Below are 26,797 nucleotides of genomic sequence, written 5' to 3'. Positions count from 1 at the left end.
AACAACCAAAGTAGAGGACTATCAGGTCCACCAAGAAAACCCCCCAATCTCTATTCCGTAAAAAAAATCTCATCCTTGACGTTAATCTCCACCAACAGCAGCAATCCCTTGCTTACTAGAAGTTGCAGGCATCTCAAATAATTTGTTAAACAATGCCTTATTGTACTTTCAATTATTGCTTTTTAAAAATAGAAGAGAGGCTCCTACTTTTTTTGATTTCTAATTGAGGCATATGCTTTGTTTGTTTTTTATTCAAATTTCAGATCTGAGATGATAATTTTCTGGGGAGGGCAAAACAACTTGATTGGAGTATTGTTTCTTCAAAGGCCACTTTAGACCCAGCCAATGAACCAAAACAGAGGGAGGAATTTTTTTTTTTGTTTGAGGACCGTTGGGTTTGAACCGGTTTGGAAAGAAAAAAAACCGAACTGAACCGAAATTAATCAGTTTGAACCGGTTTTCAGTTCGGTTCGGTTTAAAAAATTAAAAAAAAATAAATTGATTTGATTATTTATTTTGGTTCAAAACCGGACCGAACCGGAAATACTGAGCCCTAGCTATAACACATCACATTGCCACACTTTGACTGCAATCACGGCCGGCTCCGCCCTCAGCGAAAGCTGAAGCGGTAGCAAAACTAATAATATCAGCAGTTGACGTGTCCCGTCTCCAACGCAACACGTAACCCCAGCTGGAAACGTAACAATTGAGAAGTGCAAATGCCACTCACAAGACAGTATCTGAAAATAGTAATACTGGCGGGGTAGGCTCCTTCCTGTCGCTGGCCCCGACCAGGCAAACATTATTAGAAGACATGAATAAGATGGTTATCGTGATGGGTCAGAGATCGGATTCAATTGTGATTTCAAGAGCCGAAAGATTCAGTGCAACTTTAAATGCACATGTCCTCGCTTCCAAGACGATACCCATCACTGTGGACCTCCTTTCTTCAAGACGCCCCTCCCCCTTTCTTCTTCTTCTTTACCGACTTGCTAGAGAGCACGTATGTCACATCACACACACTATATATATATATGCTTTTCGGGGGTGCTTGAAAAGGAGCATGACTTCATTTGAGAGTGAGTTTGGAACACCCAATAGAGCTTTGTCGGCAAGCTCATATTATCCTCACAATGTGGGTATAGGGTAAGCACCATGCACTTTGATCGAAAAGAGCAGGAAAGCCAGCTCATCACTCTGCCTCTGCAAAAGGTCTTAGGTAGCGATCATTTTCAGCAAATAACAGGGACAAATATTACGACGATCACGCGTGTAAAAAAGGCAATTTGTGACCAATCGTGCGATTTGGACTCTCCTGTTTGCAACTAGCACATGGAGCTCAGATAAAACATGCACATCCCCGCACCAAGGCAATGCGTTATTGAATTATCCTCGGGCAAGGCATGCACATTCCGACACCAATTAGTTTCTGGATTTCTCTTGCTAGAGAAAAAAACAAAACTTTTCATGGTAGTTCAGACCAAGTATAACGCTGAAGTGGAAATAACGTTTTCACGCCACGCAGCAGCAAGTCCAGGAGCAACGCTTCATGTCATAGCGGTTTCCCACAAAAAAAGACATGTACGTAACCTATCAAAAAGGCAGGTGAATCTAACCTCGATCATCAACAAGGTAGCTCCCAGTAAGTCAAGGTACAGCAGTTTTAACTATTAATACCACTGCATCTGTGTCGGCCGTGAATAGAAGCAACCAGGCCTATGGCCTATTATCATCCACCCCCAGGTCAAATCTCTGATGAAAACAAGGCTCCACGTAATGGAAGAGAAAGGACTAAGAAAAAGGGCAAAGAGACCTTTCTATTATGATTAACTTGAGAGACCATGCATTGCAGCTACCTTCCATCTCAATTCATATTGATTATGATACCAGTTACACTGATTAAAAGTTATAGAATGGTATAGAAGAACAAAGATTAACCAGTTTTTTAGTCTGATGATGATCATGTTTTCAACAATCAGAAGCTCCAACCCTATCACGCGGGATCAGGCGCAGTTCAGAACCATGTTTAAGGAAGACATTGCCTAGCACGTCAAAGTCACGTGAAACAAATATCAAAATACTTAAAAAACAATGCGGCAGAGTGCACAAATCACTACTAAAATTATATCATCATCAACACACTTCCTATCGCCTGGAGCTAGCAAATGAAAAGGGAAATTGCATTCATGCATTGTTAATGCACTTATGCTATAGTGATAATATCCTAAACAGAAATCTTATCACTTGTTATGGGGCATGATAATAGAAGCTACTGTGTAATCCGGTGAAAATGGACAAGGTTAATGCTAAATGATTAGCAGCGCCTTGCTCATAAAGCCAGCGGTTACTGGCAGTGGCATACTTCTCTTTCAAATTATAACGCTGAAAATGGCAACCGGAAAATGGAGATAGGACAGAGGCACGAATGCAACTTAATAATATAATGATCAATCAGCACAGATGCGAATATAACAAATACTTGAAGAGACAACATAAAAAAAAAAAAAAAAAACACGGACAACACAGCTCAAATGTAAAGGGAGCATGGCATACCTGCACTTTGCTGAGGATTGATTCCTACTCCATCTACACACAGAAGTAAAACAAGAAATGTGATGTAAGAAATAGTGAAAGACACGAGGGAAACAGTGATTAGAATGGCCTAAAGCACATGTTCATAGGCATAATAAAGATAAATGCTGGCTATTCATTTATGAAACCAAATAGGATTTTTCTGTCCCGTTGATTTGAGATGGCTAATCTCTTCATAATACCACTGTCAATTTTAGTTATGAAGTCCCAAATCTCAGAGACAAGGCAACCATAAATCAGGAGCAATTTGTTACAGAAATATCAAGTGTTTGCTTGCGTCTAAATCAGTTGAAAATCATCAATTACCATACCAATAAATTTCTGGTTTTATGTATAGGAAAAAGAGAAGCAGAAATCAAAACTTTTTCTTTTCCTCACACAACACCAAATCAAAATCGAAGACAAATACAGACCAAAATACAACAACAGCAGAACTGCTGCACGAGCATAGAATAATCCTCAGGGACTAGAAACAGTGAAAAAAAGTTAAGCGAAACAACAGTTAACAGGGACTGAACAAATAGTTCAGATATGATCAATTTCCAAGCTCAAATTGGTATTCAGACATACCAAATGTAATCTAAGATGAGACACTGGTTCAACCATCTCAGTTGAGTGCAAAATCATCAAGAGAGCAGCCTTCCACTTTTGGAAAGGAAAAACCACTAGATGTTTAGTTATCCCACAGTCAAATAGAATTTGGCAACTTTTCTCAATAAAAAATACATGGTTGAACCAGAATATTTTAAACCAACTGAAACCCTCCATTCTCTGTTGCCACATCTATTTTTCATTAGCTTTTTCAGAACATGTTGTCCCGAATTCAAGTTTCTTACAATTCTAAAAGAATAGATGCTTTCCGGTACTAAATTCACAGAAAAGTTAAAATTACTGCAAGGGCGATGAGTTGTCAGTCACAAAAAAACCTCTTTCTTTAAAAAAACAAGAGATCACTTTTCAAATACAAGACGCCAAAAACTCATGCTACCCGTTTACCAACTCTAAATTTCAGAGCTTGAGAGGGACAAGTGCCGCAAAAAACAATCAATTTTTTCAAGGAAATCTCGAATCCCAGGGACAAGGCAACTATGAAGCAGGAGAATTTTGTTACAGAAATCTCAAGAGCTTGCTTGCGTCTAAATCAGTTGTTGAAAATCATCCAATACCATCCCAATAAAAAAGTTCAGGTTTATGTTTGGAAAAAGGAGAAGCAGAAATTGAATAAAAAGGAGAAGCAGAAATTGAATCATATATTTTCTCACACGCCGCCAAATCAAAGTCCAAGACAAGCACAGACCCAAATAGAATTCCAGCAGAACTGATGCAGGGGCATCCAATAATCATCTGGGTCTACCAACAATGCAAAAAAGATTTGAGTTTTCCATCATGTAAACAAGGCTCAATCTTTCAAGGGACTGCATTGCGAAAAAACAGCTTAGCAGGGACTGAACAAATAGTTCACATGAGATCATTTTCCAAGCTCAAATTGGTATTCAAAAAATACCAAATGTAATCTATGATGAGACACTGGTTCAACCATCTCAGTTGAGTGCAAAAGCATCAAGAGAGCAGCCTTCCACTTTTGAAAAGGAAAAACCACTAGATGTTTAGTTATCCCAGTCACATAGAATTTAGCAGCTTTTCTCAATCAAAAGAGCAGGGTTGAACCAAAATATTTTAAACTGACTGAAACCCTCCATTCTCTGTCCACCCATCTATTTTTCATGAGCTTTTTCAGAACATGTTGTCCCGAATTCAAGTTTCTTTCAATTCTAAAACAAGAGATGCTTTCCGGTACTAAATTCACAGAAAAGTTAAAATTACTGCAAGGGTGATGAGTTTTCCAGTCACAAAAATACTTTTCTTTAAAAAAAACAAGAGATCACTTTTCAAATACATGATGCGAAAAACTCATTCTACCCGTTTACCAACTCTAAATTTCAGAGCTTGAGAGGGTACAAGTGCCCAAAAAAATGAGATGACGCAATCGTCAAAACAATCAATTTTTTCAAGGAAATCTCGAATCCCAGGGACAAGGCAACTATCAAGCACGAGAATTTTGTTACAGAAATCTCAAGTGCTTGCTTGCGTCTAAATCAGTTGTTGAAAATCATCCAATAATGTCCCAATAAAAAATTTCTGGTTTTATGTTTGGAAAAAGGAGAAGCAGAAATTGAATAAAAGGGAGAAGCAGAAATTGAATCATATTTTTTCTCACACGCCGCCAAATCAAATTCCAAGACAACCACAGACCCAAATAGAATTCCAGCAGAACTGATGCAGGGGCATCCAATAATCCTCTGGGTCTACCAACAATGCAAAAAAGATTTGAGTTTTCCATCATGTAAACAAGGCTCAATCTTTCAAGGGACCGCATTGCGAAAAAACAGGTTAGCCGGGACTGAACAAATAGTTCACATGAGATCATTTTCCAAGCTCAAATTGGTATTCAAAAAATACCAAATGTAGTCTATGATGAGACACTGGTTCAACCATCTCAGTTGAGTGCAAAAGCATCAAGAGAGCATCCTTCCACTTTGGAAAAGGAAAAACCACTAGATGTTTAGTTATCCCACAGTCACATAGAATTTAGCAGCTTTTCTCAATCAAAAGAGCAGGGTTGAACCACAATATTTTAAACCGACTGAAACCCACCATTCTCTGTTCGCCCATCTATTTTTCATGAGCTTTTTCAGAACATGTTGTCCCGAATTCAAGTTTCTTTCAATTCTAAAACAAGAGATGCTTTCCGGTACAAAATTCACAGAAAAGTTAAAATTACTGCAAGGGCGATGAGTTTTCCAGTCACAAAAAAAGCTTTTAATTTAAAAAAACAAGAGATCACTTTTCAAATACATGACGCGAAAAACTAATGCTACCCGTTTACCAACTCTAAATTTCAGAGCTTGAGAGGGTACAAGTGCCCAAAAAAATGAGATGACGCAATCGTCAAAACAATCAATTTTTTCAAGGAAATCTCGAATCCCAGGGACAAGGCAACTATCAAGCAGGAGAATTTTGTTACAGAAATCTCAAGTGCTTGCTTGCGTCTAAATCAGTTGTTGAAAATCATCCAATAATATCCCAATAAAAAATTTCTGGTTTTATGTTTGGAAAAAGAAGCAGAAATTGAATAAAAGGGAGAAGCAGAAATTGAATCATAATTTTCTCACACGCCGCCAAATCAAAGTCCAAGAAAACCACAGACCCAAATAGAATTCCAGCAGAACTGATGCAGGGGCATCCAATAATCCTCTGGGTCTACCAACAATGCAAAAAAGATTTGAGTTTTCCATCATGTAAACAAAGCTCAATCTTTCAAGGGACCGCATTGCCAAAAAAACAGCTTAGCCGGGACTGAACAAATAGTTCACATGAGATCATTTTCCAAGCTCAAATTGGTATTCAAAAAATACCAAATGTAATCTATGATGAGACACTGGTTCAACCATCTCAGTTGAGTGCAAAAGCATCAAGAGAGCAGCCTTCCACTTTGGAAAAGGAAAAACCACTAGATGTTTAGTTATCCCACAGTCACATAGAATTTAGCAGCTTTTCTCAATCAAAAGAGCAGGGTTGAACCACAATATTTTAAACCGACTGAAACCCACCATTCTCTGTTCGCCCATCTATTTTTCATGAGCTTTTTCAGAACATGTTGTCCCGAATTCAAGTTTCTTTCAATTCTAAAACAAGAGATGCTTTCCGTAAAAAATTCACAGAAAAGTTAAAATTACTGCAAGGGCGATGAGTTTTCCAGTCACAAAAAAAGCTTTTAATTTAAAAAAACAAGAGATCACTTTTCAAATACATGACGCGAAAAACTCATTCTACCCGTTTACCAACTCTAAATTTCAGAGCTTGAGAGAGGTACACAGTGCCAAAAAAATGAGATGACGCAATCGTCAAAACAATCAATTTTTTCAAGGAAATCTCGAATCCCAGGGACAAGGCAACTATCAAGCAGGAGAATTTTGTTACAGAAATCTCAAGTGCTTGCTTGCGTCTAAATAAGTTGTTGAAAATCATCCAATAATATCCCAATAAAAAATTTCTGTTTATGTTTGGAAAAAGGAGAAGCAGAAATTGAATCATATATTTTCTCACACGCCGCCAAAATCAAAGTCCAAGAAAACCACAGACCCAAATAGAAATCCAGCAGAACTGCTGCAGGGCATCCAATAATCTTCTGGGTCTACAACATGCAAAAAAGATTTGAGTTTTCCATCATGTAACAAGGCTCAATCTTCAAGGACCGCATTGCCAAAAAAACAGCTTAGCGGGACTGAACAAAATAGTTCACATGAGATCATTTTCCAAGCTCAAATAGGTATTCAAAAAATAAAATGTAATCTATGATGAGACACTGGTTCAACCATCTCAGTTGAGTGCAAAAGCATCAAAGAGAGCAGCCTTACTTTTGAAAAAGGAAAACCACTAGATGTTTAGTTATCCAATCACATAGAATTTAGCGGCTTTCTCATCAAAAGAGCAGGGTTGAACCATAATATTTTTAAAACCGACTGAAACCCTCCATACTCTGCTCGCCCATCTTTTTTTCATGAGCTATTTCAGAACATGTTGTCCCGAATTCAAGTTTCTTTCAATTCTAAAACAAGAGATGCTTTCCGGTACAAAATTCACAGAAAAGTTAAAAGTACTGCAAGGGCAATGAGTTTTCCAGTCACAAAAAAAGCTTTTACTTTAAAAAAACAAGAGATCACTTTTCAAATACATGACGCGAAAATCTCATGCTACCCGTTTACCAACTCTAAATTTCAGAGCTTGAGAGCGTACACATGCCAAACAAATTGAGATGACGCAATCGTCAAAACAATCAATTTTTTCAAGGAAATCTCGAATCCCAGGGACAAGGCAACTATGAAGCAGGAGAATTTTGTTACAGAAATCTCAAGTGTTTGCTAGCGTCAAAATCAGTTGTTGAAAAACATCCAATACCATCCCAATAAAAAATTCAGGTTTTATGTTTGGAAAAACAAGAAGCAGAAATTGAATCATAATTTTTCTCACACGCCGCCCAATCAAAATCCAAGACAAGCACAGACCCAAATAGAATTCCAGCAGAACTGCTGCAGGGGCATCCAATAATCCTCTGGGTCTACCAACAATGCAAAAAAGATTTGAGTTTTCCATCATGTAAACAAGGCTCAATCTTTCAAGGGACCGCATTGCGAAAAAACAGTTTAGCCGGGACTGAACAAATAGTTCACATGAGATCATTTTCCAAGCTCAAATAGGTATTCAAAAAATACCAAATGTAAGTGCGATGAGTTTTCAAGTCACAAAAAAAGCTTTTACTTTAAAAAAACAAGAGATCACTTTTCAAATACATGACCGAAAAACTCATGCTACCCATTTACCAACTCTAAATTTCAGAGCTTGAGAGCGTACACATGCCAAACAAATTGAGATGACGCAATCGTCAAAACAATCAATTTTTTCAAGGAAATCTCAAATCCCAGGGACAAGGCAACTATGAAGCAGGAGAATTTTGTTACAGAAATCTCAAGTGTTTGCTTGCGTCTAAATCAGTTGTTGAAAATCATCCAATACCATCCCAATAAAAAATTCTGGTTTTATGTTTGGAAAAAGGAGAAGCAGAAATTGAATAAAAAGGAGAAGCAGAAACTGAATCATATTTTTTCTCACACGCCGCCAAATCAAAGTCCAAGACAACCACAGACCCAAATACAATTCCAGCAGAACTGATGCAGGGGCATCCAATAATCCTCTGGGTCTACCAACAATGCAAAAAAGATTTGAGTTTTCCATCATGTAAACAAGGCTCAATCTTTCAAGGGACTGCATTGCGAAAAAACAGCTTAGCAGGGACTGAACAAATAGTTCACATGAGATCATTTTCCAAGCTCAAATTGGTATTCAAAAAATACCAAATGTAATCTATGATGAGACACTGGTTCAACCATCTCAGTTGAGTGCAAAAGCATCAAGAGAACAGCCTTACACTTTTGAAAAGGAAAAACCACTAGATGTTTAGTTATCCCACAGTCACATAGAATTTAGCAGCTTTTCTCAATCAAAAGAGCAGGGTTGAACCATAATATTTTAAACCGACTGAAACCCTCCATTCTCTGTTCGCCCATCTATTTTTCATGAGCTTTTTCAGAACATGTTGTCCCGAATTCAAGTTTCTTTCAATTTTAAAACAAGAGATGCTTTCAGGTACAAAACTAACAGAAAAGTTAAAAGTACTGCAAGGGCAATGAGTTTTCCATTCACAAAAAAAGCTTTTACTTTAAAAAAACAAGAGATCACTTTTCAAATACAAGACGCGAAAAACTCATGCTACCCGTTTACCAACTCTAAATTTCAGAGCTTGAGAGGGTACAAGTGCCAAAAAAAATGAGATGACGCAATCGTCAAAACAATCAATTTTTTCATGGAAATCTCAAATCCCAGGGACAAGGCAACTATGAAGCAGGAGAATTTTGTTATAGAAATCTCAAGTGCTTGCTTGCGTCTAAATCAGTTGTTGAAAATCATCCAATACCATCCCAATAAAAAAGTTCAGGTTTTATGTTTGGAAAAACAAGAAGCAGAAATTGAATCATAATTTTTCTCACACGCCGCCAAATCAAAATCCAAGACAAGCACAGACCCAAATAGAATTCCAGCAGAACTGCTGCAGGGGCATCCAATAATCCTCTGGGTCTACCAACAATGCAAAAAAGATTTGAGTTTTCCATCATGTAAACAAGGCTCAATCTTTCAAGGGACCGCATTGCGAAAAAACAGTTTAGCCGGGACTGAACAAATAGTTCACATGAGATCATTTTCCAAGCTCAAATAGGTATTCAAAAAATACCAAATGTAATCTATGATGAGTTTTCAAGTCACAAAAAAACCTCTTACTTTAAAAAAACAAGAGATCACTTTTCAAATACAAGACGCAAACAGCTCATGGTAGAAAGGATTAAAAGTTAAACACAGTTCACAGTGTTATAATTTTGAAAGGTCAAATTGGTGGTCATGGAAACTGAAACTGCATGTGATCAATGATATAACATGGGTTCAGGCATCCAGCTAATAGAATATGCTCCATTAGATGCCACAATTCATAACCTTATGTTTGCATAAGGTTAAAATCACAATTATTCTACGCTCGAACACGACTACGACCATTTGGTTTCAACACTATCTTAGAAGATCTCATTAAATTATTTTAAACGGCCTCAATATTTTGCTGCTTTCATATTTACATAAGCACTTTCTCATTACATGTAACAAAAAAGAAAAGAAAGTCATGAAACGATGTTTTTTCTTAATTTATCGGCGGCATGTATATATTGATAATAAATAATAAGGGAATGCTAAATTATAAATTGTTCAAAACAATAAGAATAAAAAACACAGAGTAAGAGAATTACCGTTGGTAATGATAGCGCTGGTTTGGGGAGGAACTTTGAATTCCTCGGCAGCGAATTTGAGAACGGCCGTGAAAGGGGCTGCTTCCGGTACGCTAAATCTGAAATTTCAAAAATTAACAGATTGAATTAAAAGAGATAAACCACAGTTAACATGAAAGGGGAAATAAAAGAAATTGAAAGGAATTAACGCACACTTTGAAAGGGAGCTTTGGATCGGAGGTGAGCGTCACTTTGAACGACACCTTTCCACCACCACCTGCAGCAGCACCGCCACTCGCCATTTTTCTTCTCTGTTGGGATTTTGGAAACGGACCAGGGAGAGATCTGACCGCGTTATATATACGCCCTGCTTATGTTGGACGCGTCTTGCGTAACCTTAACGCAGCACTGAGAAATGTAAGAAGGATGGGCCGTACTTTAGCGCTGCCTCAGCTTATATTTCGTGGGCTGGGTTTAAGTACGGCCCATTATGTCTGCGGTCCAGTTCTCTTTCGGCTCAGGGTACGTTGTTTGGGAATTTCGACTGGGGTTTAAAAAACAGAGCTTAATTGTTGATTGTCAATTGTGAATTTTTTTGGTTAAAGGGAGTTAAATTAATTATAAGGAAATAAAGGGATTTAATTATTAAAAAATATACTGAAAGGAGTTGAGATTTATTGAGATTTATTAAAAAAATAGACCATATTTATAATTTATAAAATATTAAACTTTAGTTAAATACAGTTATATATTCAAACCCCATCCAGCTATATTCATAAATGCCCATCAATTTTACCGTTAATATGTCCAAAGAGTGGAAATTATTTTTTTTAAAAACATCGACTCGGAGCAATTGCTACCCCACTTTAAATAATGGGGTAAAATAAATCTAAGGTGTCTCACGTTTTGAAAATTAGTTATATTGACCCCTCGTTTTAATTTTTTGGTCACTTAAGACCGTGCATTTATTGTTATTATTTTTAATTTCTCTCTCATTTACTTTTACCACATGGGCTCCATCGAAAAAACTTGATCTCATAAAATTGACATTGTTGGCATCGTTTGACATTATAATTCCAATATTTTTAATTTTTTTAGTTTTAAATTATTATTTTTGATGTTTTGGATTGTTTTAATTTATTGATATAAAAAATAAAAAATATATTATTTTCATATATTTTAAAATAATCTCCACACATTTCCGGTAAATTTTCTCAAACCATCAACCACTGACATAGATGGAGGGACCACACTTGGAAATATAAGGTATCATGCAACCGAAATTAAACTAGTATTCGTGTGGTGAGGAGATTTTTCAAAATCTATTTTTATTTAATTATATAATAAAAATTTATATTTAAATAACTATAGCAATCTAAATTGTGGAAAAATATTATCTATTTATATTTTCATTTTTTTCATTTATTATTGTTTCAATAAAATCATGTATTTTTTATATGTAGGATAATATTTTTAATGAAAACATGATACAAATAAATAATCATTCATAATAATTCAAATTTCAACGTAGGAGAAAAAAAATACATTTCTTTTTCATGTTTTTTTTATATAAAAAGTGCTATTTTAAAGAAAAAATGGGCATTAGATGAAAATAATTTTAATTCAAAACATGAAAAAGTCATAACATGATAATTCTAATGGAACAATGTAAAAGGAAATAATAGAATAGTTAATTTCAGAAAATTATAGCATAGAAAACAAGGTCTCATTGAATGTTCATCAACAATTTGTTTTTTTTTTTTTGAAAAAAAAACATGCAAATTATACTTTGTAAAATTTTTTATAAGTTAATTGATAATATCATAATAAAAACCTCGAATTTATTTAAAAAGTGATATTTTTAATTATAAAAAATTATTAACACTAATTAGAAACAAAATTAAGAAATTAATCTTCATTGTAAGAAGTGAAAAAATCGATACACATGCAAATATTTTACTTTAGTTATCTTTCTTATCTTATTCATTTTCTCTCATTTATCATGAAGGTTAATTTTTGATTGTTAAAACTCATCTATTTAAATTTTAAGAAAAACAACTTTTTTACTATCTCGGTGATAATTAAAATAAATATTCATAATGATCTGAATTTTGAGAAAAAATGTGTTTCTCTGGTTGAAATTCATTTTTGTTTTTTATTTTATTTTGATAGAGACGTGGTTTTTTCATTAATAAAAACTTATAGCAACTAAAATAAATATCTATCAAAACTCAAATGATTTAAATTAAGTAAGAAAAGAAACAATTCATATGGCCAAAGCTTCACTTTTTTTTATGTTGTTTTATTCTTAATTTTGAGAGAAAATATTTTTTTATAAAAATCATGGTTATTTAAATAAAAACCTTATCATGATTTATAAGTAACTTTAAGGAAAAATAATAATATTTTAATTATTCTCATGTAGGTAAATAAAAACAAAAAATATGGATATAGTAATATAGAAACTGATAATGATAAAATACATATTTTGTTCTTGTGAATATTTATACCACGTTTTTAAAAACCTGCTCACACGTTAGTTTTGGTTTTATATGTAATTATAAAAAATAAATATTATAATGAAAAATACTACAATAAAAACTTAAATATCATTTAAATAACATGTATTAACCTATTATTATCAAAAATCATTATAATCAATTATCTAAACAGTAGTTTATTCAAATATATTAAAATAAAAAAAAAAATACAACAACCTAGAAGAGCAAGCAAATGCCACTCCAGTATTGTAGGCAGTTCACACACCTGGGCTATATAGCCCAGGCCAGTTCTCCTTATATATATAATAACAGATCATGCACGATGAGTCATCTATGCTAAACATTAACCTATTATTTTTTCAAAATCATTATAATCAATTATCTAAACAGTAGTTTATTAAGATATATTAAAATAAAATAAAAAAATACAACAACCTAGAAGAGCAAGCAAATGCACTCCGGTGTTGTTGGCAAGTTCACACACCTGGGCTATATAGCCCAGGCCAGTTCTTATATATATATATAACAAAACCATGCACGACGAGTCATCTGTGCCAAACATTATTTGTCGAAAATCACTTTGTGAGTGTTTGTTTTAGAGATGAAGGTTAAGTTTGTGTGTGAGGTGCATATAAAAAAAAATTAAAAATAATAATAATCAAAAAATTATAATTGAGTTTTATATATAAATAAGATTTGTTTAACCTTAACCTCAAAAGCTAAAACAATATCTTATGACTGAAAATACAAATCTTAATTTTTGGACTGTTAAAACTATACAACATTCAACTATTTTTTCATCCAATACGTTGGAAAAATCTTGTCAACCTATAAATTATATTTTTAATAATAAAATACATTTTAAATGATCTAAAAATTCAAAATAAAATAAAATTCAAAAACATTTCTTAGAAGGCTAATAGTAAATGAACAGTAAAAAAAGCACGATGGTAGAAGTACATGATGTGTTAGTTTCTTATATAATACAATAATATTTTCATCCTAAGTGCTGTTGTCCCAAATAAGCTTAACTAGAAAAGGTTAACATAAATGCTTTAAAAAGTGTAAAATCAGGGATGATTTGTCCCTGTCGGTGCCAAATCCAGACGTATATATACTGACCGTGACAAACTTCTAAAGCTGTTAGCGGTTATACCCCAACCACCATGTTCATCTCTCTAATTTTATTACATTGCTAGATATTAGATCCGAGTAAAGTTGGATATTTTTTTTAATAAAAAAATAAATATGTTGATTTTCTTAATTTTTAATATAAAAAAAATTTCAATTAAAAATTAAAAAATTTATGCATCTATATTAATTAAATAAATCAAGAATTATCCGTATTAATAAACATAAAAAAATATTAGCTATAACTAAATATTAAATTAAAAAAATTAAAAGAATAGATATCCATTACCATATTTCATCTACTATACACTAAGTTGTCTTTATATTTCTGATTTTACTACATGTTTTAAAGTTTCTTATAACATATAATATAATAATTATGATACGGTTAAATTATTTGGCCGCGCTGCAAGAGGTGCAAATGTATAGAATGGTATATTCTACAAACAATAAACAAATGACATTTTTTTTTTTTTAAGAATGAACAAATTAAGTTGAAATAAACAGATGAGCAAATTCGCTATTCAAGTTGTACAAGGCAAAGCTCATGGAATTAAAATGAGACTTCCTTTAAATTTCAAAAAATATAAAATGTGTTTTCTTGGTTGAAAACTATTATCAGAAAGTAAGTAACAGTGGCACTGCGAACACGAGAGCCCACCATCTAGTAATCAATGATTTCAGGCCTTCTGATCCGCTGCAAACAAGCTTGTTGTCATGGTAGGTGCAAACCGGTTGCTTCCTGAAATTAAAACGACACAGTACTGTTAATCTGTGTTTATGAATCATTATGTACAGGAGAGATTGAAAATTTTAGTATCTGTAGATGTTCTTCCCGTTTACTGACCTGGACGAGCAAAAGGAAACAATATAATCAGTCCCTGAGCACGTAAAAATACTGGTAGGATCATCATATGCGTAGCTATAAGCAGTAGGGCATGCTTCTTTGAACTTCTTTGAATAATATGTCGGTTGACAAACCACAGGGTTTCCATAAACTCCCCTGCAACAATATTCATCCGTGTTGAACACATCACAAGCGCTTCGACAAGCGATCACCTTTCCGTTGGACTTAACAGCGAGCTCGGAAGGGCAAGTATCCCTCAAATCTGCATCACAGCCAGCGACGCTGCAATTTCCTTTACCATTAACTGGTGTAACGGCTATTGGCAAATTAAAACCGTCGACAAGGCTGACATCGTAAAAGTCGAGTGTTGTTAGGGTAAATTCAGCAAGGGAGGCTGGGGTCTCACCGGAGGCCTTGCATTTCAGGGATGTGCCACAGGGCCCCGTCTTGCATGAACCACTGCCATTTTTATCGAATTTGCAGCCTGTTCTACCCCATATCCGGCCACTCCAGCCAACCGGAGCATTGAAAACAATTGACTGTCCTGATTTTAACTCAAATCCACCACCATTGAAGTTGTCACCTGGGGTGACACCCGGCCATACCGTTTCTTGGCAATAATTAACTATGGTAAAAATCCTCGCACACTCCATCATTCTTGGCCCTGCCAGTCACGAAAATTGAGATAAAAATGGGAAAAAATTGTTATTGATGAGATCCAAAATGTTTAATTTAATGCCAGCTCCTAGTGATCGATCTAATCTTCTTAATTTATTGTATATATACATTATATGAGAAATGGCTTTCAAATTTAAATCATGCTTTAAAATTTTATTTATTTATTAAAATAACTTATGATAAAAATAAGTTAAATTCAAAAACATTTTTAGCATAAATTAATCCTTTTTTATAAAATAAGATATATATAGCACTCACAGTCAATAAGTAAGTTAAAGATCTTAGTTTTTATTAAAGCAATACTTTGACACCATTCTGTAACAACTTTTTTCATTACTTTAACCAAAATATCTATCATTTTTACGTAAAAATAATAATAAAAAAAAATCAAATGAGATTATATAAATATTTTTAATCCTGATTAGATTAAAAAAACAAGCATCTTGGTCGTCAATATATAGTACTGTAGCAACAAGCTCGCCAAACCAATGGCGTGTACTACTGTAGTATGCCATGACGACATTGCTGAATAAATTAGCAGAATTAACTAATTAATTACCAAAATAAAGAAAAAAAACCGATAAAGATTTAGAAAGCAATATTTACCTGATGAAATCAGGAGTAGAATCAGCAGCAGCGGCAAATGCACATGGAGACGTGTCATCTTTCTTATTTTGCTTGGTGTGCTCTCTATAGAGGAGGAAGATTTAAAATGTACCCAACATATAAAGCAGAGCGGCGATCGAAGAATACGTGTGGAGTAGGGGATAGTAAGCTAAAAACACGTGTCTGTTCTAGGGAGGCTGTAGGACAAAGCTGGATGATTCTTTTCCTCATCCTGTCATGCAAGTTTATTCAGGTTCCGTTCATTCCTTTTTCTCTACTTTACTTTCCAGTTTCATGCATCAATGTGATCGGTGGATCTGTAATCCGAAAAAAGAAAAGCCATCAGTGGATCAGCAGAACGTGCCACCTTGTGATAATTAATCTGTAATCCGTCTCCACTTTTTTCCACACAAGTATTCATTTGTCTTTATAATTTATACTAGGTATTTTTCCAGCAATACATGATGTGACAAGTCAATTTTTTTTATTAACATAAAAATACTAACAATGGTATTCCGAGCTCTCGAATACTTAAAAAACTCCAGAATATATAATCAGGATATTTCATAGAATAAAAAAAAAAAAAACCATAAAATTAGATGCCCCGATAGCCTAATGTAAAGAAATAAAAAAAATCAATTTAAAAAAAATTAAAGAAAAAAAAACTAAATCAACCTAATTACTCCTCTAACTACTTACTACCCGCGACATGAGATCAGAATTAAAAAATGATCGAGATCAACTTGGTTCACCTCTTTATTTATTTTACTTGAAGGATAATAAATGTTTTTATTGTTTTTAAAAAAAAAAGATGTAGAAGCCCCTCTATTCTTTAACTTGTTGTGTGCTTTTTTAAGGGTATTTATATTTAGCTATTGAAAAAAAGGTTGACAAACCATTATACCCTCAATTAATTTCATAATACTAAATGAATTCCTTAGAAAGACCATTTTATTTTACCCCGTAAAATAGGTCATTTGATTTTTTCAATAAGGGAAAATACAATACACTATAACAATCTCCAATGAGTCTAACCCTGTAAAAAAATATTGGTGGATTTTAGGTTTTTTTTTATTTTTTTTTAGTGGTACTTCAATTTCTACCATGTTTTTTGTTTTGTTTTGGATAGATGGTCAAATTATTTTTTTAATGAAAATAAAAAAAGCAATCTAATCAACTTGATGAGTTTAAAAACAACTTGAATGATAAAAAAAAATAAACACTTACAAAATTTAAGTACTAATTAAATAACAAAACATTTATTGAGATTGCGAAAACTTTATAAAAAATAAAACAAAACAACTTGTGAAAACCAATTTTAAAGTAAACCAAATGTTGGTCTTGGTGGGCTTGGACGGGCCAGCTCTTGAGCCACAATAAAAAAACCCGAGCATAAAAGTCTCTAGCTTAGGCCATGCACCTAAGTTTTAATAATTTTTTTTTATTTTTTAAAAGGGTGAAAACAATATGTTTCTTTTCGTTCTTTTTTGAAAAAAAAAAAGGTGACACATTGCTTGTTGTGCCAAGATCTCGACAACTAAAGGTTGCATAAGATTATGATAGATGTGTTTACACTAAATAATTTTATTCTTCAACCATTTTTTGACCTAAAAAAACAAAAAAAAAACACTATATAAAACTAAATAAATTTGTTTATGCCTTCTAATAACCCAAACAAATCTAAAAATAAAAAAATAAACTTGAAACCTAGAATTATTTTGAGATTAGATCTACTACCTTATATAATTTCAAGGCGAAAGAATACCAAGCGGAACTACTCTAATTTAATGAAACATATTGACACCAATAACGATCATTTTGATGGAGAATTTATGTCAACTGATATTTTTTTTTTTTATGCTAGAATCTAGTACAACTCTTTTTATATATTAAACCACGTGTTAAGGGAAAAAAAAAAAAGTTTTTTTTTTTTTTTATCAAAAATTAATATTTAAAAATCTAAAGAGGCTACAAAGTTATCACTTGAAAAGTAAATAACCAAGATAAATCTTTCACTTGGGTTTTAAAAATTCCCACACATTTTCTTGGCATTTTTAACTTTTGATATTCAATCTTTCAATTTGATCATCTCTTGACAAATCAAAGGAAATTGAGTACTAGTGTGGCCATAAAATGATTAACTGTAGAGAAAAAAATAAACTACCATTAAAAAAAAAAAAAAACATTGTGGGTTCCTGGAAAAAAAAAAATCTACGCCTTTCAGTTTTTTTTTTTAATTTTAAAAATCTAATTTCCAGTTTTATGAAACAATACGAAAAGTTCTCAAAGTCCTTTTCTAACCAGTACAAGATTCCACCCTATTCTATGTCAAAATTGATATACGTACAATAATGATCTACATTTGCCAGTTCGGGCTTGCATTCGTAGGCTTAAAAAAAAAAAAACAGCTTTCATGTGCTTTGGGCTAGGCTTCAGTCGTCGACATGGACACGTGGTTGTAAAGAGCTATTATAATGGGCTGGCTGGTGCAGAATGCAGATCCTTTTATTTATGACGATATGAAAGACTTTTATCAGGCCGTACTAATAAAGATAGGACACTTCAGAATGTTGCCGAATTATAGTACATACTACCCCGCGGTGTCGTTCATGAGTCCAGTGAATGTGGGATAGTATATGGCCCGGATTTTAAATATATAAACAAAATAAATACAAACAAATAAAAAACATAAAGAATTTCTTAATTGTTTTATTAAATTTGGTTTAATAAAATAAATATAAATAAATATTAATTATGGTTAATGAGTTAGTTTTTGAGACCTTAAAATTTAGCTTTTTTATTTATCTTGAATTTTTAAATTTAAATTATACAAAACTAGTTTAAATTAAATTAATTATTTTATTAATCAAATATAATCTTATGACAAGAAAAATATGATCTAATTTTTAATAAAATTCAATACAATAATATTTTTTAGAAAAAATATTGAGATAATGATAGATGGACTGATCCCAGTCTCACCACAACAAATGTCATGGACTATATCAAATTTAATATTTAAAAAAAAATTATTTTTTTAATTATATATAAAATAAATACCCATAAAAATTGAACACTGACAAAAAAAAAATTTATTTGAGACAATAATAATTTTATAAAAAAAATAAAAAAATAAATCATAAAGTTTATTTATCAATTGATTTATTATTAAAAAAATTATTATTTTTTTAATTAAAGGATAAAAAAAAAATATCATATCTGTTTAGTGAATAAATTCATCAATCTAGCACGCCGAACATGTTAACTGATTATAGAATATAGCGGAATTATAATCTGTCACTGTTTGCTTGAGCCCTAGTATCGGGTTCTCCTTCCCGGCACTGGATCAGTCACTGAGCGAATGTGCAACTATCAAACCATCTGTTTTTTAGGGCTCGATTCCCACCTCCCGCCTCTCCTTACCCCGACCAGGTGCTACTCCGATCTCGCCGCCAGTAATGCTCGATTCCCACCTCCCGCCTCTCCATCCTAGCTTCAGAAAGTTATGCCACAAAAGAAAAGGATTGGGAGCCCCCCCGCCCCCCCGGGATTGGGGATTATGCAAGCAAAAATGAACTAATTAACAAAACTCCCATCTCAATCCTTTTACTTTTTGAAAAAAGTCGTGAGAAGTTAGAATTAATAATTGTGTTTGTTATTGAGAGATAAAGAGAACCTTCTCAAAAGCAAGAGAACATGCGATTCTTTCTTTTTTTTTTCCTACATGATTTTTTCTGGTACGAGAAAAATGATGAAAAGAATCCACAATTATATGTTTTATGTTAAAAACACTATTTATACTAAGAGAATCGAACACTAAATATGATAATACCCACATTCCATGATTCGAAAATAAAGCTTTCTCACATAATAAATGCAAGAATTCCAATTAAGATCAAAATTTAATTTGTTGTATAGATTTTATTTTTTTTTGTTTGCAATTGAATTCTTTTATTTTAATAAAATTTATTCAATTGCTAAATTATTTAATACAACTTATAACAGGTTTTTGACTAATTTAATTGAGCCAAAAACTTAGTTCTAATTAAATTCAACTTGTAAAAATTAGCAATATAAATTTAACTCATAAATATCTATAACATTTCTTAAAAACTTTAACCCAGCTTGATATTATATATTCAATCTAAAAAAAAATTAAATAAATGGGTTTATAATTTATAAAATATAAAAACTTGAGTTGGATATAATTATAAGTTCAAATCCGACCTAACTATATTCATTAATACATTTTTTTTCCATTCACATACAATAATCTAAAAAATTTAGCTTAGATTTGAAAACTCTTTATTGTTGAGCTATACAAGATTCTTTAGATAATTACTTCAATACTCAATTAATCATGGTAAGAGGGATGTGGATCCTATTAATTTTTTTTTTTTTTTTTGTGTTTATATACTCGGCATATCATTAAAGTTATTTTGATATGTGGTATCATAGCCGCCTTCTTACTATATTGATATTTTACATGTGGTATTATATCCTCCTTCTCATTAGTATATCGATTAGTGTTAATTTGATTTCAATATTGGTGATTATTGTATATAATTTCTCAAAATAATTCACCATAGTTCTGCAACTGATGGTAGATTGTATATATGTCTTCATGATCACAGCAGTCTCTTTGAAATCCAATGTTTTTATAGTCATTTTGTTAGTGAGAAAAGAAAGCAGATTTAGGCTATGACTTATCAATTAAAATGCTAACTGATCATATCATTGTAGTTACTTCCCACCCAATCTTACTTTTAATTTTCAACATTTCAATGATAATCAATTATTGTGGAACCCATGGGGTGCAGATTAGAAACTAAGAAAACATGGATCTATGTAATTAACAAGATAAATATTGATCAGTCATCTAAATGAGTTAATAATTCTCTGTCTTAGTTGCAGTAGAATTGTTAGACATTCGACACAACATCCATGTATGATCAACTTCCCATTAACTTGGGATGTTGAACAAACTCGAAACATGTTGTTTTACGAATGTAATGTAAACATAAGCATGCATAAATTGTCTGTATATTGTCATTCTTTTTGAAGAATGAATTATAAATATTTTGAGATTTATTAATATACTTATTTGTAGAAAATTGTTAAATAACGATCATATGATATGGCTTACATGATTATTAAGATATATCAATTTAAAGCTTATAGCCGATAATTAAGGATTTTATGTTGAGATTATGATGTTAATTAATTTAGAAATAGCCATAATATCTTGAGTTATTTTGTGATGATTAGCTTTAAGGTAAAATATTTTTTGAAGGCCATAAAGGGATAATTTGTTCATTTTGACAAGATATTGACTATTTTAAAAGTGTGCGTAAGTATATTATAAAAACAAGAGACACTGTTGTGCAATTAAAGATCTTTTAATAACACATATAAGAAAAAAATTATCAATTAATGAATTATTGACCATTAAAAAAATGAACTCTCTCCTTGTAAAATATGATCCTTCTCCCAGTGATTTTAACTAAACTTTCAAATAGATTCAACAACTGATAAACAGTAATAATAAATAAATTTACAACTTCATTATTTAAAACTTATTCAGAAATATAATTATGGTTATTTTTCAAAGTATGTTTCTTGTACTAAAATACATTAAAATTATATTATATTTATATTTTTTAAAAATTATTTTTAAAATTAACACATTAAAATATATAAAATATTAATTTTTTTAAAAAAGGTCAGGCTCTCTTTCCAAACCAGCTACTAACTTGTAACCCCATTCATTCAAGATCATGATTGAGATGATGCCTAACAAGTGGGGCCGGAGAATAGGCATTAACACGTAAGAAGATGGAAAAAATAATAATCATTGTTATTAGTTTAGTCTTGATGATGAAAGATAAGAAGGGGAAAAAAAATCAAATCTTTTTCAAAGACAGTTGGCACACGTGTGGTACTAATCATGTTTAGCACCAAGGCCCCTTGTCAAAGCAATAATTCACCCCATCTTAGCCTCTACCTCCACGGAACCACACACACAAATCCAGATTGCCATCTTTTCTTTAATCCTTCTTCCAAAATCCAAACATTTAAAAATTCTCTCCGAGATCAATCCATACACTTGTTTATAAACATGGGCTCTTTTAGGCTTGGAAAAAGCCTGTGGTGGGCCACCCCGCTCGTGTAATGCATGAGAGCCTGGGTCCACCATTCTCCTTTCAAGCCCATAGCAAGTAGGGGAAAAAAAGAAAGAGAGCACAGTGTAATGAGTTTCTCACATGCAGTGGACATCGCTATGTCACCTACCAATGAGATTCAAAGCTAGACCCTATGAAAATGAACATGAGATAATTAGACTGTCATCTGAAAATCACATTTTAAAGGGTGAAATAACCACTTAGGTCCCCACTTCGGTGAAGCAATAATTGCTTCAATTTTTTTTTTATAAAGACGAAAGGAAAAGGAGAAGCGTAACAAAATATAGCGAAAAGAAGCACTTCTTTTTTCTATTTATAGACTCCAATCAGTCCACTGCTTCCCCAGCATTAGTACCAGTAAGCTACAACAATGGCTTCTGAGAAAGTTGAGACTGTTATTGCTGGAAACTACGTGGAAATGGAGAGAGAAGAGGGGAGTTCCAAGTCTACTAAGAGCAAATTCTCAAATTTTTTATGGCATGGTGGTTCAGTATATGACGCTTGGTTTAGCTGTGCTTCGAATCAGGCAATATATTCAAGCATGCTTACAGGGTTTTCTGGTTTCATTGCCATCTTGCAAGAAATCTAAATACATCAACACACACACACATGTTTAATTTCTTCTATTTTTTTTTGAATTGTAGGTTGCACAAGTGCTCCTCACATTGCCCTACTCATTCTCACAACTTGGCTTGTTATCTGGAATCCTGTTTCAACTTTTATACGGCTTGATGGGAAGCTGGACTGCTTACCTTATTAGTGTTCTTTATGTTGAATATAGAACTAGAAAAGAGAGAGAAAAGGTTGATTTCAGGAATCATGTAATTCAGGTAATATATTCTAGCTACACACTTGAATATTCAAATTAGTAAATCTGGACTATGCTAACTGATCATAAGTCGTATCGTAGAACTTTTATGTACAATATATACAGTGCCAAAACAACACAGAAACAAGAGAGAGAGAGAGAAATAAAGTTTCTAGTTAGGCTTGTCAAGTGTTCTTTAAGTTTTTTTTAACTTAACGGTGTTGTTTGCAGTGGTTTGAAGTTCTTGATGGGCTGCTGGGGAAATACTGGAGGAATATCGGCCTCCTTTTCAACTGCACTTTTCTTGTATTTGGGTCTGTCATTCAGTTAATTGCCTGTGCAAGGTATCCTTACATATTCATCAATCAATCATGATATAAACTTTTTTCTTCTGCCCTATTCGGTTGAGATGATTTCATCACAAACAAACAGCACTTTCATCCTTCTCTTTTCACTAACGTTTCGCAGCAATATCTACTACATAAACGATAATCTAGACAAGAGAACCTGGACCTACATCTTTGGTGCATGCTGTGCAACAACTGTCTTCGTTCCCTCATTTCACAACTACAGAATTTGGTCATTCTTGGGCCTTATGATGACCTCTTATACCGCATGGTATATGACAATTGCTTCCCTAATCCATGGGCAGGTTGGTTGCATATTCTATCTTTGATTAATTAGCAGTGTTATTCAGCTTAAAAATCCAATTTTGGCGTGATATAACCTTAATTTCCGCTGTCAATTTAGTATTTTTTTAAGGTATATATTAACCTAACTCCCTTTCTCCCCATTTTATTGAAGATTGAAGAAGTGAAACACTCAGGTCCAACCACAATGGTTCTGTATTTTACTGGGGCTACCAACATTCTTTATACCTTTGGTGGGCATGCTGTCACAGTGTGAGTGATGACTCAATATATATAATGACATATACAAATATACTTTATGATAATGATGGAATTGATGTATAAATACATTCATGGACCCGCATGTAATTACTGGAAAGGGTTTTCTCAGTAAAAGAACATCTTTCCTGAAAAAGCCGGTACACCAACTTTCTGATTACTTTATACAATTCTCCATTTGGTTTCCAAAGAAGCGATAAACTTAAAAATATAACCATACCATCATTTTGGAATTTAAGTTGACCATCTTGATCACCTTCATACAGAAGCATTGATGCCCGTGCACGCCTGTCTGTGTGTATATGCACAGATGTATCAGAAATTAAATTTTGATTGATGAGACTCTGCGTGATTGTTAATATAGGGAAATTATGCATGCGATGTGGAAGCCTCAGAAGTTCAAGTTAATATACTTGATAGCAACACTTTATGTTTTAACCTTGACACTACCATCAGCTTCTGCTGTCTACTGGGCGTTTGGGGACTTGCTACTGACTCATTCTAATGCTCTCTCTCTGCTACCGAAGAATGGATATAGAGATACTGCTGTCATACTCATGCTCATTCATCAGGTTAATTGATTACCGCTTCTGTCCAGTGTGCCTACGAGGTTTTTTATAACTTCACCAGCATGGCTTCGATTAATTAATTCCTGATCGGAACAGGTTTCTAATCCGGATCGGATCTGGTTCAAGTCTTATATGTTCATGTCCTTCATTTGACACTTTCTTTTCATATTTCTTGGCAGTTCATAACATTTGGATTTGCATGCACCCCACTATACTTTGTGTGGGAGAAATTCATAAGGGTTCACGACACGAAGAGTGTGTTAAAGAGAGCTGTGGCTAGACTTCCTGTGGTGATACCAATTTGGTTCCTGGCTATCATCTTCCCTTTCTTTGGACCTATCAACTCCACTGTCGGATCTCTTCTTGTCAGCTTCACTGTCTACATAATTCCATCATTAGCACACATGATCACTTTCTCTTCAGCGTCGGCTCGAGAGGTTAGCCATCTTAATTTCCCTTTTATCATCATTAGTTAAAGCAAGTTATTAATAATCTCTTAATTCATTGTGTTTTCACAGAATGCTGTGGAGAGACCGCCCCCATTTCTTGGAGGCTGGGTGGGCTTATATTGCGTGAACATTTTTGTGATGGTATGGGTTTTTATTGTGGGATTTGGATTTGGAGGATGGGCGAGCATGCTCAACTTTATACGTCAGATCGATTCATTTGGTCTCTTCACCAAGTGCTACCAGTGTCCTCCCCACAAGGCTTGATTGTTGGATTCCCCTACTTCCAGAAAAGAAAGGTTTAACAAATTAAGATACTTACGCAAGTGTGTAAAGAGAGATCGACATCTGCAACACCCCCCCCCCCCCTGCAAGGGCTATTGTTGATGTTTTTTGAGAAGGTGCGATGGCCATCATGACCATCCCTCCTTGTAAAGACAGACCTACAGTTGCTGTAACTTGTGTGTTGATTAATCTTTTTCTCTTTTAAGAATGCAACTCCCTTGGTTTTTGTGGGATACATCACTCTCTTCCTATACAAGTAGTTATGATTTTATCCCATCAAATCTACTTAGAATATTTCTAAAATTGATAGTTAATTTTTTCTTGGAAAGAAATCTATCAATTCATCTGTTTGTGTGAAAGAGCGTGACGTGCTACAGGATGACCCCTTGCACACCATGAGTGTGTTTGGTATTGTGGTAGCTGTTGTTGTGGTTTAAAAAAGTTGTTTTTAAAAAGTACTTTTAGTTGAAGTTGGTTTGAAAAAATAGGTGTTTGGTTAAAACTGTGGTTAAAATTGAGGTTGAATAAAAAGTAGTTTAATATGTTTGTTTTAAGAGTGCTTTTTAAAGAAATTGAGGTTATAAAATAATTTTAAAAATATATATTAATACTGATGGTTTTAATTTAAATGTTATGGATTTAACTATTGCTATTACTTCATAAAATAAATAATACTTTATATAAAATTAGATAAAATATTATCAGGAATAAAATTGATTTGATATTACAGTGCAAGTGAATTTGAATTCACTCTACACTAGTTTTTTCGAGAAAAAAAATATTGTTTACATGACAATATGAGTAAATTTAATTCACTATAAACTAAACTTTTTTTTTTTTTAAATATATATATACAAAAATAAGCACACTTTAAAAGAAAATATATATATACAAAAAAAAGCAGCACTTAAAAAAAAAAAAAAAAAAAAAGTCACGGGAACAGTGCAAGTGAATTGCACTGTTCACGTGAACAGTGCAATTCATTTGCACTGTTGGCGTGCACAGTGCAAGTGAATTGCACTGTGCACGCAGAGAAGCAGCCAGGAGCTGCTTCTCAAAATTTGCGTGCAGAACGCGAAATTACACGGGGCCCACAAACAATTTTTTACATTTTTAATTTAACCAAATAGATTGTTTGCTGTGGTTGCTTCAAACGCAGAAGCAACCACGCAAACAAACGGGTTCCATGTTGTGAGGGCCAGTGCAAGGTAAAACAGACAGCTGTAAACATCGGCCGCAATCAGGGCTATGTTCATGGACCCAAATGTTGAAAGGAAGGGCATAATTTTCTATCCGTTTATCATATTTGATTCGAAAATTAATCTCAAAAGATTTATATCACCAAGTCAAATCGCTCATCAATTATGTAGAATATATAAAAATCACAAGAGTAAAGAATGATTTTTTTTTTTTATATAAAAAAAAACACCGAAGCAATGAATGGTAAATAACATTCTCTTTTTATTTGAGGAGCTTATGCCTGTTCATTTAAAAATTGATTTTTTATATATTTCTTCAACGTTAATTCTCTCTCTATTTCTTAAAACTTTAATAGAACTTAATTAATTGAGCTATTCTCTAGATTACCTTGATCATCTTTAATATTTCTTTTCATTGCTCCTGTTGCCTATACTTTGTGTTCCTTCTCCTTTAACCAAGCAACATGTCCTCTCTGAACTTGAAAAAATCTTTAAGACATATGAAGAATCCCAAATCAACATCTTCCTCGTCTTTTTCCCTTTTGAAGAAAATAGCCTTTTTATCTTTTTAGTCCCCTCGCATCCCAGAAAACTCTCAGCTTGTCATCAAATTAATAATTAAAAATGGCAATTGCAAGATTACGCAGATTCTTTGAC

General features: G+C 33.2%; 3 protein-coding genes across 3 annotated transcripts; 1 reads left to right on the top strand and 2 right to left on the bottom strand.

Moving 5' to 3' along the window:
• Positions 1–1,792: 1,792 nt before the first annotated feature.
• LOC118041757 (ubiquitin-fold modifier 1) lies at positions 1,793–10,355 on the bottom strand. The gene is made up of 4 exons (XM_035049246.2): positions 10,194–10,355; positions 10,002–10,099; positions 2,554–2,586; positions 1,793–2,042 (listed from the first exon to the last, which is right to left on the bottom strand). Exons 1-4 carry the CDS (start codon positions 10,280–10,282, stop codon positions 1,969–1,971), a joined length of 294 nt encoding a protein of 97 aa, XP_034905137.1. The 5' UTR covers positions 10,283–10,355; the 3' UTR covers positions 1,793–1,968.
• A 3,691-nt stretch (positions 10,356–14,046) lies between these two features.
• On the bottom strand, positions 14,047–15,843 carry LOC118041758 (pathogenesis-related thaumatin-like protein 3.5). Its single transcript, XM_035049247.2, has 3 exons — positions 15,744–15,843; positions 14,460–15,123; positions 14,047–14,354 (listed from the first exon to the last, which is right to left on the bottom strand). Exons 1-3 carry the CDS (start codon positions 15,799–15,801, stop codon positions 14,231–14,233), a joined length of 846 nt encoding a protein of 281 aa, XP_034905138.1. The 5' UTR covers positions 15,802–15,843; the 3' UTR covers positions 14,047–14,230.
• Positions 15,844–22,191: 6,348 nt separating this feature from the next.
• LOC118041759 (auxin transporter-like protein 3) lies at positions 22,192–25,176 on the top strand. The gene is made up of 8 exons (XM_035049248.2): positions 22,192–22,451; positions 22,570–22,755; positions 22,965–23,077; positions 23,202–23,385; positions 23,538–23,635; positions 24,006–24,213; positions 24,390–24,647; positions 24,729–25,176. Exons 1-8 carry the CDS (start codon positions 22,296–22,298, stop codon positions 24,921–24,923), a joined length of 1,398 nt encoding a protein of 465 aa, XP_034905139.1. The 5' UTR covers positions 22,192–22,295; the 3' UTR covers positions 24,924–25,176.
• The last annotated feature ends 1,621 nt before the right edge of the window (positions 25,177–26,797 follow it).

Source organism: Populus alba, chromosome 14 (genome assembly GCF_005239225.2).
Source record: "Populus alba chromosome 14, ASM523922v2, whole genome shotgun sequence".
NCBI lineage: Eukaryota > Viridiplantae > Streptophyta > Magnoliopsida > Malpighiales > Salicaceae > Populus > Populus alba.
The sequence above is the reverse complement of the archived record's forward strand: the minus strand, read 5'-3'. Positions and strand labels throughout refer to the sequence as shown.